Below are 16,324 nucleotides of genomic sequence, written 5' to 3' on the forward strand. Positions count from 1 at the left end.
TAACTTTTAAAGCTTTTCTGATAAAATTCTAATGAAAGACACCTCACTTCTTACTCAGTCAAGATGAAGGTAAGTTTTGACCAGTCTGTTACAGTTTGGAAGCGTGAGACAAGAGGAGTCAGTAGTCCCAGTGCTGGCCAAGCCAACCTCAGCGTCAATCACACAATGTACAGAAATTCTAGCCCTCCTCAAGATTCTCTAATAAAGATCTTTATTCTCTGGCTTGTGATGAACTGCTTCAAGGCTGGTACAACCAGAGGAGATCATGTGAAATAGGAAGTGATGAGAGCCAGGCACTCAGGAGGCAGAGGCAGAGGCAGGAGAATCTCTGTGACTTCGAGGTCAGTCTGGTCAATAGAGAGAGTTCTAGGACAACCAGAGCTACACAAAGAAACCCTGTCTCACAAAACAAAAACAAAAACAGTGATGAGAAAGATGGCAATACACACACACAACACACACACACACTTATTGAAAAGATACACTATTAACAAAAAAATCTCATAGACCAAGGTCAATATTGTAGAGGGAGAGATTTGACTGAGGGAAATCCTACAAAAAAGATTACCACCAATTTCTTTATTTAAAAAGTGGGGGGTGGGAGGTTCTCACTAGAAATCTAAAGATTGATAAGGGAAGAGGGATTAATACTATATTCTAAGTTTAACTAAAATGTAGGTCTTCTGAAATAAATTTAAAGTCATCTTCATATCTAGCCCGCCAATCCTACAAAATTATTTAAGAGCTCAGTAAGAAAGCTTTCAAAAATGTTTACAATATACATTGCCTGCATTGGATATGAATCTCCCTTTCAAACAGGGAGTTAATACAAACAGCTTGGCTCTATATACAATAGTTAGTTATTTTAGAGAAAACCTGAACAGACTATCACGCCTAATTGTGAGATGCTACATCTGACTTAGAAAATAAACTGAATGTCATTAGGCTTTGATCAGCACCTGAATCACACACTATCTCCTATCGCCTGATATAAAATTGATATAAAATGCACCACCCTACCTTTATCTGATTATGCTGGTATTTCCCAGAGAGAAGGAACCATGCACTAATCCCAAGGTGCACTAATTTCACTTTCTGTGCAGGGCCATGGACACTTCTGAGTATTCCTGAGAGAACCTCTACTTGCAAAACCGTGAGTCTAATTCATCACAGAACTGGGACTGTAGAAAGCATCCAATCAATAAGCTGGAGACACTGTGAGGTGTGGGGCAGACACATCACAACTGAACATGGCCTACCTGCAGTCTATTCAAGGTATTGTCGGAAGAATGCAGGCATGGTCACTGCACTTTGAAGATCCAGCAGTCAGCCTCGGAAACTTCATGGTCTCCCGCAGTCTAAGACTGGCCTCTCTACCTCTTGACCCTCCCCCAAGTGCTGGGATACAGACATGTGCTACCATGCCCAATTTGAAAAGAATAATTTCTACAAAACAAGCTGAGTTAGCAGAAAGATGTAAACAAAGCAGTCAGGGTGCTTTCCCTGCCACAATGGGCTACAATCTAAACACACACTTCTTTTCTTCCCTTAAGCTGTCACAGTAATGAGAAAAGCTAACTAATATAATCACTGAATCCTCTAACGCTGCCTATGGCTGTTGTAATAAAGTACTACAAACTTGCTGGCTTACAATAAAAAGTAATAACTTTGTTTTCCATCATGACCTAGTCTACCTGCTTGCTAATTAAGTTGGTCACTGGTGGGGATAATGTGCTATGCAATCTAAATGATTAGTTACAGGACTCTGACAAGATGGGGGTTCTAGATAGTTAAGTGTTTGCTGGCAGGTCCTCTTAAAACAGCTGCAAGGTATCTGCAGCTAAAGCTAAGTCAGGAAGCCTCTCTTAAATGAGATGTGCTTGCTTCTAGCAAACAGAGCCCACCCGAGAAAATGATGCTACCAAGAAGCTGTGCTTAATTATGTTCTTCTGTGTCTAGAATTACTTCCCAAACTCTCTCATGATTTTTGTTTTGATTTGGTTTTTTGGGTTTTTTTTTTTTTGTTTTTTTGTTTTTTGTTTTTTTGAGACAGGATTTCTTTGTAGCTTTGGAGCCTGTCCTGGAACTAGCTCTTGTAGACCAGACTGGTCTCAAACTCACAGAGATCTGCCTGCCTCTGCCTCCCAAGTGCCACTACCACCCAGCTTAAAAAAAAGGAGTTTCTAGCATTATTTTAAAAACAGAAGTATGCTACAATCACAGGTTCAACATATAACAAACCAAATACTCTCCACAGTCAAAACCTTTTATAGTTTGCAGGATTGGATCAAGGGTTGAAAACTGTGTCTAAAAATAAAAGCTAAAGGAAACACAGATAGGGGACATTCCTGTAGACAAGAAAGAAACAAGAAAGGGGGTCTAAGGAGAGAAAACTGGAGTAAGTGAGGCAACACCACCCTTTCAAACTGACACAACAATGTGGCAAGCCCCAGGCACACCAGGCCCTTATTCTAACACTGTTCTTAACTACCACCCCAAATTCTGCCAATTAAAATTATATTGGTGTTTGAGTGTCTCTGGAAATGTAAATACAAGTATTAGTCAAGCATACCTTGGTCTAGAGCAGACACCCACCCACTCCTATACAAGTTTGGCACCTACCTTGTAAAGACCTGAAAGGGTACAAGTAACTTACTCTATCCTGAAAACCACCCAAATCAGCATCAGAAACTGCCAGCTAAGGAAGGAGACCATATAGATTCTCCTTGTGTTCCCTCAACTGTACTTCCATGGCTCTTTTCTCCTTCACTGTCTGCTTTTAATCTAACCCACCTAAGGATTCTGGAAGGACTTTCAGTCTTCTCCAGTACTGACTGGAAAATCTAATTGATTTCAACCGCTCCAACTCGTTTCCTGATCTAGCAACTGGAAAAGGAACTGGATCTCAGGTTTCCTGAACTGACGACTCAGTAAGGGAGCAAAGGCCTTCTGAAAGAGTCATGCAGTTCTGTATAAACTGTAAAGCTGAACAAAACAGAGAGTTGTCTTCACACCTAGGCAAGCCAGTCACTACAGATATCAAGCCCTAGTTCTCTTTGAAAGCTGTCCTTCAGGGTCAGACCACCCATCCAAGCAAAGGCCTAAAACAGACAAAACTGAACATTATATTACTAGATATAGTCAGTATTCTTGCTATAGAAAGCTATTCCTGTTTTACCTACAATATTAATAATAATCATCAACATCCCTTCTGCTTGATAACAGGTAGTTGAGATTGTCATCTTTGCTTCCAGGAACCCAAAGGGGGAGGGGGATGAGCCTCACAAAGCTTGGAACAGGGACTTAGGAGATGGCACAGCAGAAAAGTGTACTCGCTGTGAAGGCAAGGACCTGAATTCAGTTTCCAGCATCCACATAAAAGCCAGGAATGGTGGTATGCCGGTATCCCAACACTGAGGTGGAAAAGGTGAATTAGGAGACCCTGTCTCGAGGCAGTAAAGTAGACAGCAATAGAGAAAGACACCCAACATCTTCATGGATATGGACACTCACACACTGTTAGAGGACTCACTCACACCAGCTATATGACGTTGCTCACTTTAATTGCATAGTTCTAGATGCCACCGTAAACCTAACCTATGACTAGAATGTCTGGTAGTGGGAGCTGAGAATCCACATTTTGAAGAAACACTCCTAGGATTTTCCAGTAGAGTCATCCACACAGGAAAACACTACTTTAGGGCCTGAGCAGAAGCCAAGAGCAGAAGGCTCATCTACTGAACAAGGAAGATCATACTTAAGGTCAGTGCTATAAAATCAACTTGCTCTCACCAGCCTTTTCCAAATCCATAGATTAGCACTGAAAGAAAGAAAATAAAAGCCCACTGCACTCACCTAAGTGGAGTTCAGCAATGAATGGGAAACACCAGGGAAGAGTGGAAAGGGGGAAAGGGTAACAGGGACTACAGATGTGCTTCCCAGGCAGGGGGCTCACAGACCTCTGCCCAACTCTTAGAGGGACGCAGGCAAATGAGAGCTATCCAAAGGAATTTTTAGCTAAATCTTAGTAAATATTATCTATTATACAACTTTTCCTAGTTTTATACATGTTAGTCTTTATTTATTTATTTTTAGTTTTTTGAGGCAGGGTTTTTCTGTAGCTTTGGAGCTTGTCCTGGAACTAGCTCTTGTAGACCAGGTTGGACTCGAACTCTCAGAGATTTGCCTGCCTCTGCCTACCAAGAGCTAGAATATAAGGCGTGTGCCACCACCACCTGGCTACATGTTAGTCTTATAAGCACAAAATTAAAAATTTTTTTAATCAATTAATTTGCCTCTAGCACAAGAATATTTATTCAAAGTCCACGTATGCATGGTAAACATTTCACATGGTGGCAACAATGAGCCATGGCTCCTTAGAGCCACCAAGAATTTCTAATGAGAACAAAGATACATATCCCTGGCGAGTGTGAGGCCCATGTTCCTGACAATGGCCTGCAAAGCAGAACCGCCGGGGTCTGCTCTTCAGTCCCACCAGACCTCCTGGTGCAGAAGGTGGCGGCTGTTAGTGGTTCGTTTCCTCTATTCCAAGTGTGTGGTTGCCACTAAGTCCCTCTCTACTCTCAGTCCAGCTGGGTTTTTACTACTTTCTACCACATCCACTCAACAGTTCCATGGTGTTACACCATTCTGTAAACTAGGAGGTTTACAATCAGCATCCATTCCTTCTTAGTTCAGGAATACAGCTGTCTTTACACCAGGTCCGGGTCCACTCAAACAATACCTGACACACTAGGATCCAGACGTATGCAAACTGCAGCCCTAGCCCTCATGTCCCCAGGACAGCTATGAAATAACATGGTAAACTTACTTAAAACATCACGAGATTTTTGTTTTAACTCCACTGCATGGTTCTCCACATGAACTTTGTAAGCAAAGTAACCACACAGCAAAGTGAGAAAGTTGATCACCTGTTTGTAGCACGAACTACGGCCACAGTGAGTACCAAGTCTTCTAAAACAAGGGGCAAACAGTGCTCCTTTCTAGCTGAAAGTAGTTGGCTTCACTGGGGTGGCATGCAACTTCCATGCATTCCAAACGTTCTCTGGGATATGGTAGAGACTACAGCTAAGCAGAGGTAGAAACGCATAAGGATTTTCACATCCACGTGACTAAAGCATAAAGCTAAACAGGAAAGTTAAGGCAACGCAGAAAGCAAGCAGCATCAACAGGAACTATCGGTAAAGAAATGTGCAACTCTATATTCTGCCTTCAACCTGCTTCCACTTGCCTCTGTAGGCACCCTGTGCAAGGCACACAGATGTGCATGCAGTCAAAACACCCATGCAGCAAAACAACAACAACATCTTTAAAGACTGCTCGCTCTCCAGCTATTCCCAGGCACAAAAACCTTATCACCACTCCTAGGACATCATGCCCTTTTATGGCGGCTTATCTTTGTACCTGTTCCAGTCTCTTTTCCGAAATGCCCTCTCTCCCTCGAGAACTACTAATGCAGGGAGCAGTTCTTCTGAAATGCTTCTTCTATCGTTCTCAAAGATTTATGACTCCCTCTGTACACAATGATTATAAAATTTATTACATCCTCAACACCGTATCTATCTGCCAATCACTTGTGCAATGTTAGAAGTTAGCATAGCACCACCATGCTGCACTCAGTTTCCCTGAGCACATACTGGTCTCATAATGGAATGGAAATCATTTTTAAAAGATATATATGATTTAAAAAAATAAAAAAAGAAAACCCAGCTACAGAGACCACTGACAAGGTTCTAGGTTTGTCCCCAGCATTAGAAAAATTAAAATTTTATCTGAGTTGGTGTCAGTGAAGGTTGTGAGACACAGCTAAAGAAATGTATCTGGCCGGGCAGTGGTGGCACACGCCTTTAATCCTAGCACTCGGGAGGAAGAGGCAGGCAGATCTCTGTGAGTTCTAGGCCAGCCTGGTCTACAAGAGCTAGTTCTGGGACGGGCACCAAAGCTACAGAGAAACCCTGTCTCGAAAAACTAAAAAAAAAAAAAAAAAAAAAAAAGAAATGTATCTGCTCCATCAGACTGCACAAAGGGTGGGGATGGAGCTCAATGCTGGTAGGAGACATGTTGGGTTGAAGCAAACAAATAATGAAAAAAGTGAAGAGAAACAGTGGCATTTGGGGATTGAAAACTAATAACCAAACATAGCTCATGTGTGATTGAGAAATCATCAATGTGTGCAGAGTGCAATGTGTGCATGTGTGCAGAGTTGGAGAAATCATCAATGTAAATGTACGTAGAGTCACTAAGAATCAGCCAATAATTATCAATATTAAAATGAGTCTTAGAAGAAATATCACCTGAAAAGTCCCCCACAAAACTGGTGAAAGTCTAATTAGAGTGCTGGGATTAAAGGCATGCACCGCCAACACCAGGATTAGGTTTTAAGTATTGGTTTGAGTTAGATGAAACAGAAAGTTGAATTTATTATTATTGGTTTTAATTATTTTGTGTATTCAGGGAATTGAAGCCAGGACATTGAGCATGTTAGATATGTCTTGAAAAACAAACAAAAAAAATAGAAAAAGAAAATCAATCCCAATCAATACACGTACCTAAGCACTAGATTTCCTTTAAGAAGCTACCAATCGTATAAAACCCATGCCATGGTGGGCATGGCAAATTAGGTGATATTTTAATAGCCCTGAAGCTGGATTCCAGTAGCGTTCATGCCCATTTAGAAGAAATGCAGAGTCTGAGCAGGCCCTGTAAAGTCTGTCAATCAGGTAATTCATATTGCTTTATTCTAAGGTCTTAGAATACATAAACACTACCCCAGCTGATGGTACGAAACCTCTAACTGAGTAACTATAAAGAGTTGAGAGTTCCAGTGAGGTAGTGGCAAGAACAGGACTGGTATCCTGATCAAAACTCCTGATTAGTAACTTCAAGCATACTACAAGAATAATACATCCATGTATTCACACAGCAGTTTTGTTTTGTTTTTTAAGATTTTATTATGTGTACAGTGTTCTCCCTGCAGGCCAGAAGAGGGCACCAGAGCTCATTACAGATGGTTGTGAACCACCATGTGGTTGCTGGGAATTGAACTCAGGACCTCTGGAAGAGAAGTCAGTGCTCCTAACCACTGATCCATCTCTCCGATCCTCGTCTTGCACAGCAGTTTCTACAGTGAATGACAAGATGATATCTACAGCTCCAAATCTCAGCTAAAAAGCAGAACATTCATCAATAGTAACTGAATAGTACTGGAAAGGTACGTTTTCCTTATTAAGGAAGCATACTCTAGTACCAAAAATCCAATGTTAACTATACAAATGCTTAAGAATCAAAGGAAGATGTTGATGGTCTATTTTAAGAAAACTATGCAAAACCCTGATTTTTTTTTTTTGACTTTTGATTTTTTTCAAATAGGGTTTCTCTTTAGCTTTGAAGCCTGTGCTGGAACTAGTTCTTGTAGACTAAGCTGACCTCAAACTCACAGAGATCCACCTGCCTCTGCCTCCTGAGCACTGGGATTAAAGGCATGCACCACCACCACCCGGCCTAATCTTTTATATGGTTAAGAAGCTTATGACTATGGACAATAATAATGACTTGCCTACAACTCAAAATTAAAATGTATACTTGGAATTTTAGCTGAAATCTTGTAAGTTAATAAATAATACTTAAACACTGCAAGCATATTTAAGGTGTCAACTCAGGAGTTGACAAGATGGCTCAGAGAATAAAGACGCTTGTCATGCAAGGTCTGTAACCTGAGTTCAACCCCTGGGCCCACGTAAATTCAGGAGAGAACCCCACAAAGTTGTCCTCAGGCTTCCACAGAAGCACCGTGTCAGGTGCATGCGCGCAGGCGTGCACAACACACACACACACAGATACATACACACACAATAAATACTTTTTACATTTCTATGTAATCAGTTTACAAGAATGATTTAGTGCCTGGTTAAAAGTTATTCTCTCAAATCACTGGCACAGTCAAGAAGACTGCACACACTGATAAATATACTACATGGTGCATTCACTGCACACACTGATAAATATACTACATGGTGCATTCACTGCACACATTAATAAATATACTACATGGTGCATTCACTGCACACACTGATGATACACTACATGGTGCATTCACTGCACACACTGATGATATACTACATGGTTCATTCACTGCACACACTGATGATATACTACATGGTGCATTCACTGCACACACTGATGATATACTACATGGTGCATTCACTGCACACACTGATGATATACTACACGGTTCATTCACTGCACACACTGATGATATACTACATGGTGCATTCACTGCACACACTGATGATATACTACATGGTGCATTCACTGCACACACTGATAAATATACTACATGGTGCATTCACTGCACACACTGATGATACACTACATGGTGTAATCATTGGAAACCAAGCTCACTAACTAAATCAAAGACCAATCAGGTCAGCCCCTTCTTTTGCAATAACATATACAAAAAATTCACAGCTATAAACTCAATAGTAAAACCACTAAAGTGAAAAGTATCAATTCCTCAAATGCTCATTAATAATGAAGAGGACAAGCTATAGTATAGACACATGCAATGGAACACTTTTAACCATCAGGCTGAACTAAACGAACAATTACAGGCTGGGAAGTACCCCAGTCAGTCAAGTGTTGGTGTGCAAGCATGAGGACCTAAACTTGGACCCTTGGCACCCATATAAAAAACTAGATACCGTGGCATTCATCTGTGATCCCAACACCAGAAAAAGAGACTAAAAGATCCCTGGGGCTTGCTGACCTGCCAATCTAGCTGAACCAATGAGCTTCTGCAAGAAGCACTGTCTTAAAAAAGTAGACAAAGAGTATCTGAGGAAGAGACTAGATGCTGACCTCTGGCCTCCATGCCTTTGTACAACCACAGACACATGCACATGTGCATGTAACACACATACACAAAAAGTGGACACTAGGTTGGGGAGGTAATTCAGTGGATAAAAATACTTGTCATACAAGAGTGAGGATTGGAGTTCAGATCTCAGAACCCATATAAGAGTTGGTAAAACATGAAAGTCATCTGTAATCACAGCACTTAGGGCACAGAGACAGGGGAACCCAAAACCAAACTGGGTAGCTAGACTGCAGAAACTGGCAAGATCCAGGTTCAGCGAGAGGCCGTCCCAACAAATAAGTAGGAACTGGGATATGGCTCAGCAGCTAAAAGCACTCAATGCTCTTGCAGAGGACCTAGGCTCAGTTCCCAGCACCCACATTGGGTGCTCACTCTCTAACTCTAGCTCTAGGAGTCCAATGCCCTCTTCTGGCTGTGGGAACCTGCAAGCACATGGTATAAATAAATTCAGGCACATACATCTACAAATAAAGTTTTTAAAATGTATAAATTCACCTTTCTAAAAAGGAAATGTAGGGCTGAGAGATGGCTCAGCAGTTACAAGTCTGTACTTCATTTGTGGAGCACCCAAGTTTGAATCCAAGCACCTATATGAGATGGTTCAAAACTGCCTGACTGTACTACCAATTCCAGGGATCAGGTACCATCTTCTAGCCTCCCTGGGCAGTACACTCATGAGCCCAAACCGCCACTCAGACACACACATGTACATAAAATTAAACTTTTTAAATAAATAAAGTAGGGAACAATCAAGAAAGACACCAAGGGCTGGAGAGATGGCTCAGTGGTTAAGAGCATTGCCTGCTCTTCCAAAGGTCCTGAGTTCAATTCCCAGCAACCACATGGTGGCTCACAACCATCTGTAAAGAGGTCTGGCGCCCTCTTCTGGCCTTCAGGCATACACACAGACAGAATATTGTATACATAATAAATAAACAAACAAACAAAAAAAAAAGAAAGACACCAAGATCAACATCAGGCCTACAGTGTATGTGCATACACAAGCAAAAGCATACATGAATATACACATACGTGTGTATATTTAGAACAATTCAAGTAAGTTTTTGATCCATATTCCATTCCCACATTATGTGTGTACCACCTAACAATATGCATTGCATCTGGAGGAAAACAAACACGTCAAAGAGTAAAGATGATCCAGGTATCGAATGTATATATGCAGCCAGAGTCCACAGTAGTGTCCAAGAATGAAAAATGGACCTAAAAGGCCTGACTCGGAAAGATTCTCTGAAGTCATTAGCTGTCCTATCAAAAGTTCTGTGTAATGTATTCAGTAGCAATGGTGATAGTTAGCTCACAGCAAGGAAAAATGAAGACCGTTGTTCGGGCTCTGTGCAGTTATGGAAGTTTCTCTTATTTCTTCAATAAACACTTCTGCCACAGGCCCCTTCCACAGCTCCAGTTTCTAGCACTAGAAGACTTCAGGACAGAGAAGAATGGGACACTTCATACAAGCACCTGGGTTAATCTTCTCTCTCTTTAAAACACTCTCTGATGTTAGCTCTCTGGAGCTGGCTATCTCTTCCCCAGAGGAAGCCATTACATGATCTATCTAATTAGAGGTAAATATTAGGTAATCCAGATCTAAACCATATTCTACCTGTAATAGTTGACATTTCACTTTTTAAAATTTCTGTTTAATGTGTGTAAGTGTTTGTCTGCATTTATTATGTGTACCACATGAATGCCCGGTCCCATCAAAAGCCAGAAAAGAGTGTCAAATCCTCCTGGACTGGAGTTGTGATAGTTACAGATAGTTGTAAATCACCATGAGGATGCTGTGGACCCACGGGTCCTCTGCAAGAACAGCAAGTACTCTTAACCACTGAGCTACTTCTCCAACCACATTTTTATTTCTGTTTGTGTCTTGTGTTATCACTCAGCTGATTCTGAACTCAGGTACTGGGAAAGACACGATGAACTATTACCCTGAGAATACAACAAACAGAGAGAAGAGGGGGAGCAATCACTGTCCTCCAAAGGGTTGACTCTTCTCGAGATCCTCTGGGTTAGCTGAGGGTTGAAATTAACATACTAATCTCATAAGCAGCAGAAATCTCTTCAATAATGAGAAAATAAAGGAATAATATCTGCTTTTAAAGACATATAAAGTATCTCGTGTTCCTGTAACAGCATTCCATTTCTCTGTAGCCTAAAAGTAGATCACTGAATTTCCTCCCAGATACTCTTACTAAGTGAACCTGGCGTAGATGGCTCTATGGTAACCTGTGGACAAGAGGAACGGTTGGAGAAAGTCTGCTTTATGTCAATGTGCAAACCAGAGAGATTAAGACATCAAGGTTTCTTGCCCACAGCAGTTTAACCAGGCAGCAAGTCCCTCACAACCCCTTCTCTTTCCCTCGAACCCTGGTTCTCCCACATCTCTCCTTGTTCTCTTACACTAACACTGTCTTCTCCCACAAGGGGAACAACAAAGTTCACTCGCCAACTTGCAGGCAACCAGGCTACCCTTTTAAACCACGGTTTACATTTTCCTAAATTTTGAATTTCACTTAGATGGGATACTTCTAATTTATCACTAAGTACAACATAAACTAACACCTAAAGGACAGAAGCCAGTATTCAATTATTATCATCACAAACAGTTTGAAGCTTAGCACACTAAGGAGAACAACCTGACAACTTTACCCCAGGGAATAAGTACCACGGTGTAGCCACAAGGAAACAGTACAGGGAAAGGAACATGGGTTGAGAGAAGGCCAGAGTTGAAAAACCATTTCATTCATTTCACAAATGCTTATAATTAATTAGTCAAACAAAATTAACTGAGCTTCTACTTCCTGTAACCAACATAAAATACCTCCTGTTTCCCAAAGCTTTTAAATGAGGCAATGTGCATGTGCTTTAGAATGGTGCCTTGAAGTTAACTTACTCAAATTAAAATTCCTATTAACACCATCACTAGGATTCCCAGCTCAGAACTCAGACCATGCTATTTCATGTGGTATAACTACCAAATTAAGTTTCACTTATTCCAAATAATGTTGTCTGATGTGGAATGTCCTTCTGTATATGAGCTGCTTTTCTTAGATAATAAAGCTGTTTCGGCCAATGGCTTAGCAGAGTAAAGCCAGGCAGGAAATCTGGACAGAGATATAGAGACAGAGAGATATAAAGTCAGAGAGATGCCATGTAGCTGCCAAAGGAGAAGGATGCCAGAAACTTACTGGTAGGCCACAGCCTAGATTAATAAAAATGTAAAAATGGCTTAATTTAAGATGTAAGAGGTAGCTAGAAATACACCTGAGCTATTGGCCAAACAGTGTTGTAGTTAATATAGTTTCTGTGTGATTATTTGGGTCTGGGTAGCTAGGATTTAAAGTGCAGTCTCGATCTACAAATGGCGCCCAACATGTCCAAATAGCCTACACTACAGAAATGACGCTGTGGGCTGCCTTCCTAAACATCATCTGCAAGAAGTTAACTCAGGCCCTGAAGAACATGCACCAAAGTTGTGATACATGTTAAATAATACCTCCAAGGTTGGTCTTCAGAACTGCTCACCGTTTTTCCTCCTAAGACAGCAAAGGAGCTCAGGTCTGGCCAACAAGCTGCTGGGAGGCACCTGTTTCCACCTCACTCGCAATGAAATTATACACACATCACAACATCTGACTTTTTTTACATGGACGCTATGGCTCAAACACATGTCCTCATGTTTGGGGGATAAACATTTTACCAACTGAGCTACCTCCCCTACTCTTGCATATTACATTTTAAAGAATGACACGTGTAGGTTGGGACTGTAGCTCAAGAATGGAGCCCTTGCCTTGCATGCAAGATGCCATGTCCTCACTGCAACTCATTCTTAGTGCCAGCAACTAATGACCAAATCCAATCTAATCAGTCATTGCCCAGCTTATCTTGCAGGCTCCTCCATTTATCAGCCCTCGGCTGTTTCTTTATTGTGTCTATTACCACCTCACATGCTATTATTACTTGTCCACTATCTCTACTCCAACTGGAACCTAAGTTTCATAAGGACACAGCTCTGTGTACTGCTGTATGCTCTGCCATGAATGAATGGCCGATTATATATAAGCCAAAGCCTTCAGGGCCTGCCATCGCCTTTCTTTTTTCATTTTACTCCATCTGTACCAACATGAACTGTCACCTAAACACAGCGTGTACTTCCGCGGCCCTTGCTTTGCCATAACAAACTTTCCTCATCATCCAATCAAGCCACCAAAGTATCAACAATATTTTTCAAACCTTCTTCAGGAAGAATCTAAGCCCAGAGCTTTCTCTCCTTTGTGCTACATCTATAACTCGTCTACACTAGCGCTAATTACAATACTGGAACTTGTAATCTCTTCCTAGATTGCGAGTTCTTAAAGACCAGGGCTTTATCGCTAACCTAGCACAGCCATTGTTATAAAGTAATTTATTTGCAGATATCACTAAAGTAACATATGCATGACTATTCTGCAAGAGGAATGAAAGCAGGAAGTATTAATAAGTCACTGCACACAAATGCATACAAATGAGAAAATATCTATGCATATGAAGCCATTGGGGGAAAAAATAAGAATTTTAAACCCTGTAACTTCAGTGAAACCAGAGGTGACATATGACCCTCAATTTTACCCTCCTACTAACAAATAACCAAACTCTGGAAAATGTACCTCCTCATCATTTTCAAATGGTTTTCCTTAGTTCAGAGTTCCAGCATTATTAAGGTACGAGATTCATAACCACTGTCTTCAGACACAAGGACAGCTACAGCTATTTGTTGAGAGCTTGTGCAACACTAGCATAGGCTGTACACTAAACATTTCATAGTTTAGATGTATTTTTCTGTTTCCAAAGCAAAACACAAGGCAGGGATTGGTTCTTCCTGGCTTTTTAATTTTTTAAAAACATTTTGTAACGATTTATTTATTCTTTTTTTAAATATTTATTTATTTACGATTTATTTATTCTTATTTTATGTGCATTGATGTTTTGCCTGCACATATATGGCTGTGTGAGGATGTTAGATTCCTGGAGTTATAGACAGTTGTGAGCTGCCATGTGGAATTGAACCTGGACCATCTGGAAGAACAGACAGTGCTCCTAACTGCTCAGCCATCTCTCCAGCCCCTTTGGTTTTATTTTCTGAGTCTGAGTCAGGGTCTCTTTTACTATGTAGACCAGGCTGGCCTCGAACTCAGAGGCACGAGCCTCTGCCTCCCAAATGCTGGAACTACAAGTGTGTACCAACACCTCCAGGTAAGGAGACAGAAGCGCTGAGAGAGACTGACAGTTTACAGGTAGAAAACGCCCTAATGGGATTCCAACCCAGGTCTGCTTCCAGTCATTATTATACTGCCAGACAAACCTTCACTTCCACTCCAGGGTGTCCTTACTAAAAAGTAAACCTCATGCTTTGCTCCACATACCCTAAAACCAGTTTCCCCCCTCAAACCTTCGCCCCTTGTCCTTCTCACCCTTATGCCACATGAGCCCCAGCAGTTCCACAGCCTCGCCCTTTCCTGACCTGGACCATTCTGTTTATCTACTATGAACCTGTCCCTCCCCGGTGGGCTATTTTCAATACAAACTTCAAGATTTACACAAAAGAACCGTAACTCAAGAAAGTCTTTATCCTAAGAATTACACACTCAAAACTGGGTTTAATGACCATGTTTCAATTACTAGCTAAATTTCTTATATATATATTACTTTAGGGGCTTACAGCGAACAGTGTATTTCAGAATCTCCGCATTTCTAGTACAGTGTGTATGCAGTAAGGACTTACAAGGGGTGAATTAAAGAAGCTGTCGATTGGTTTTTGATGTCCAACCTGTAACACAGGCACCTGTACCTGCAGCGGACTTCTCTCTTTTTTTAATTTCTTCATCTGTAAAATGAGAGACTACAGCACCAACCTAATAGCTTAGGAAGAAGTAACAGATTTAGCGCCATCCCCAGTACTTTGAAAGTACCCATTAAAGTTAGCAAAATCGTCTTTCATTCTCCAAGTTCCTCCAAACAGATGATCTCAGAAAACACCATCTTGCAACATCTTCCATCCGAGAAGAGAGATTTCTTCCAAAGGTCTTGGGATTTCATCGACATTCCTCAGCCAGACGCTTGTCTTTTAGCTTCTGACAGAGACAAGTAGGTAGCCTTTCCAGCTCTTAAGTAACTAATGCTTGCAGTCTGCTGCACCTTACTCGCCAGTTTCCTCCCTGAAGTCACAACCCATTCCCATAAGGAAGTGGTAGCCTCCCCCACAGAAACCACTCAGTGACCTTTCCCGGAGTATCAATGATCCTGACCCTACTTCATCCCGCTCCCAGGCTTTCGAAAATTAGCAAAAATCTATCTAATGCAAATCTAAACCTCCTCATCATAGATTAAGAAAGCCCCCGGTACCCGTTCAAAGATCTTCAATGACAGAGAATGAGTTTCTACCACCAAAAACCAAAAACAGGGATTCCTCTAAATTCTTCTCTATACGAGGTCATGAAGCGCGTTACGGTCAAAGGGACCAAAATCATCCAACCCATGCCGCCCCCTCCAGAGCCCCGCGTCTGGTCCACTCTCCGTCCGCGAGATGATGTACGCGCAGGGACTGGGATGCCTTCCGCCCACCGTGTCAACTCCTTGCCCACTCCGGTGCCCTCCTCTCCCTCAGCCCAGGCCGCGTGCGGCCTCCCGCCGCCAGCTCCTTCCCCGGCCCGCTACTCACCGCTTCTTGGGGATGGTGCCCGACTCCGGCGCGGCGGGAGTGGCGGCGGGCGACGCCCCGGCCGCCGACGCGGCTCTCCGCGCTTTACATTCATTGGTACTCGGAGCCTCCTGGGGCCGGCCCAGCAGATGGCCCGACAGAACCCGCAGCCGCCGGCGCGCGCGGCCCGCGTCTGGGTCCCGCTCGCTCGCGCCCGCCTCGCCCGCCGCCTCCGCCATGGCTTCCGCCTTGTGCCGCCGCCCGAGGCCGCTGGGCGCGGGTGAAAGGTCACTCAGAGCGGCGCCCCGCGCGACCATTCGCTGCGGCGCATCCCGGCAGCCACCGCGGCGACTGGCGGCAGGGGCCTAGCGCCTGGAGCTTCACGGGCTCTGTCCCCGCCCACCGCCGCTTCGCCCCGCCCCTCCCCGCCTCGACCACGCCCTCCGCCGGGTCCCTGCACGCCTCGGCCTGGCGCACCTGCCAGGGTGAGCGGGTTAGTTCCAGCGCACACGGGATTGGCCCAGAGGGGCAGGATGCGAGCCAAACCACACGACACTCCCGCAGCCGAAAAACCTGTGGGTGTGGCGTCCTGGAAGTAGCCCTAGCGCCTGGAGGGTTAGTTCCTGGGACTGTTGCCTGAGCGCTTGACTAGTGGGCCACCGGTGGTGCTGCTTTACCTGGCCATAGAGCCAGGCCTGCGTTTCCTGGTAGACCACTCTTGGCCTGGTAGG

The 16,324-nt window shown here is 43.0% G+C and overlaps 1 protein-coding gene across 4 annotated transcripts in view; it reads right to left on the reverse strand.

Moving 5' to 3' along the window:
• The window catches only part of Agps (alkylglycerone phosphate synthase), an 89,505-nt gene extending 73,550 nt beyond the window's left edge, over positions 1-15,955 (reverse strand). For 2 of the 4 annotated variants that reach the window (XM_050119752.1, XM_050119735.1), the window contains exon 1: positions 15,615-15,954. In XM_050119752.1, the coding sequence (XP_049975709.1) occupies positions 15,615-15,910 (296 nt within the window). In that variant the 5' untranslated portion in view covers positions 15,911-15,954. Of the gene's footprint in view, positions 1-14,678; positions 14,820-15,614 lie in introns of those variants that run through there. The other 2 variants (XM_050119727.1, XM_050119742.1) reach the window with 2 other exon arrangements.
• Between the last annotated feature and the right edge of the window lie 369 nt (positions 15,956-16,324).

The sequence above is a fragment of the Alexandromys fortis genome, unplaced genomic scaffold (assembly GCF_014885135.2).
Source record: "Alexandromys fortis isolate MF-2015 unplaced genomic scaffold, M_Fortis_MF-2015_v1.1 scaffold_8_1_9099942, whole genome shotgun sequence".
Taxonomy (NCBI): domain Eukaryota; kingdom Metazoa; phylum Chordata; class Mammalia; order Rodentia; family Cricetidae; genus Alexandromys; species Alexandromys fortis.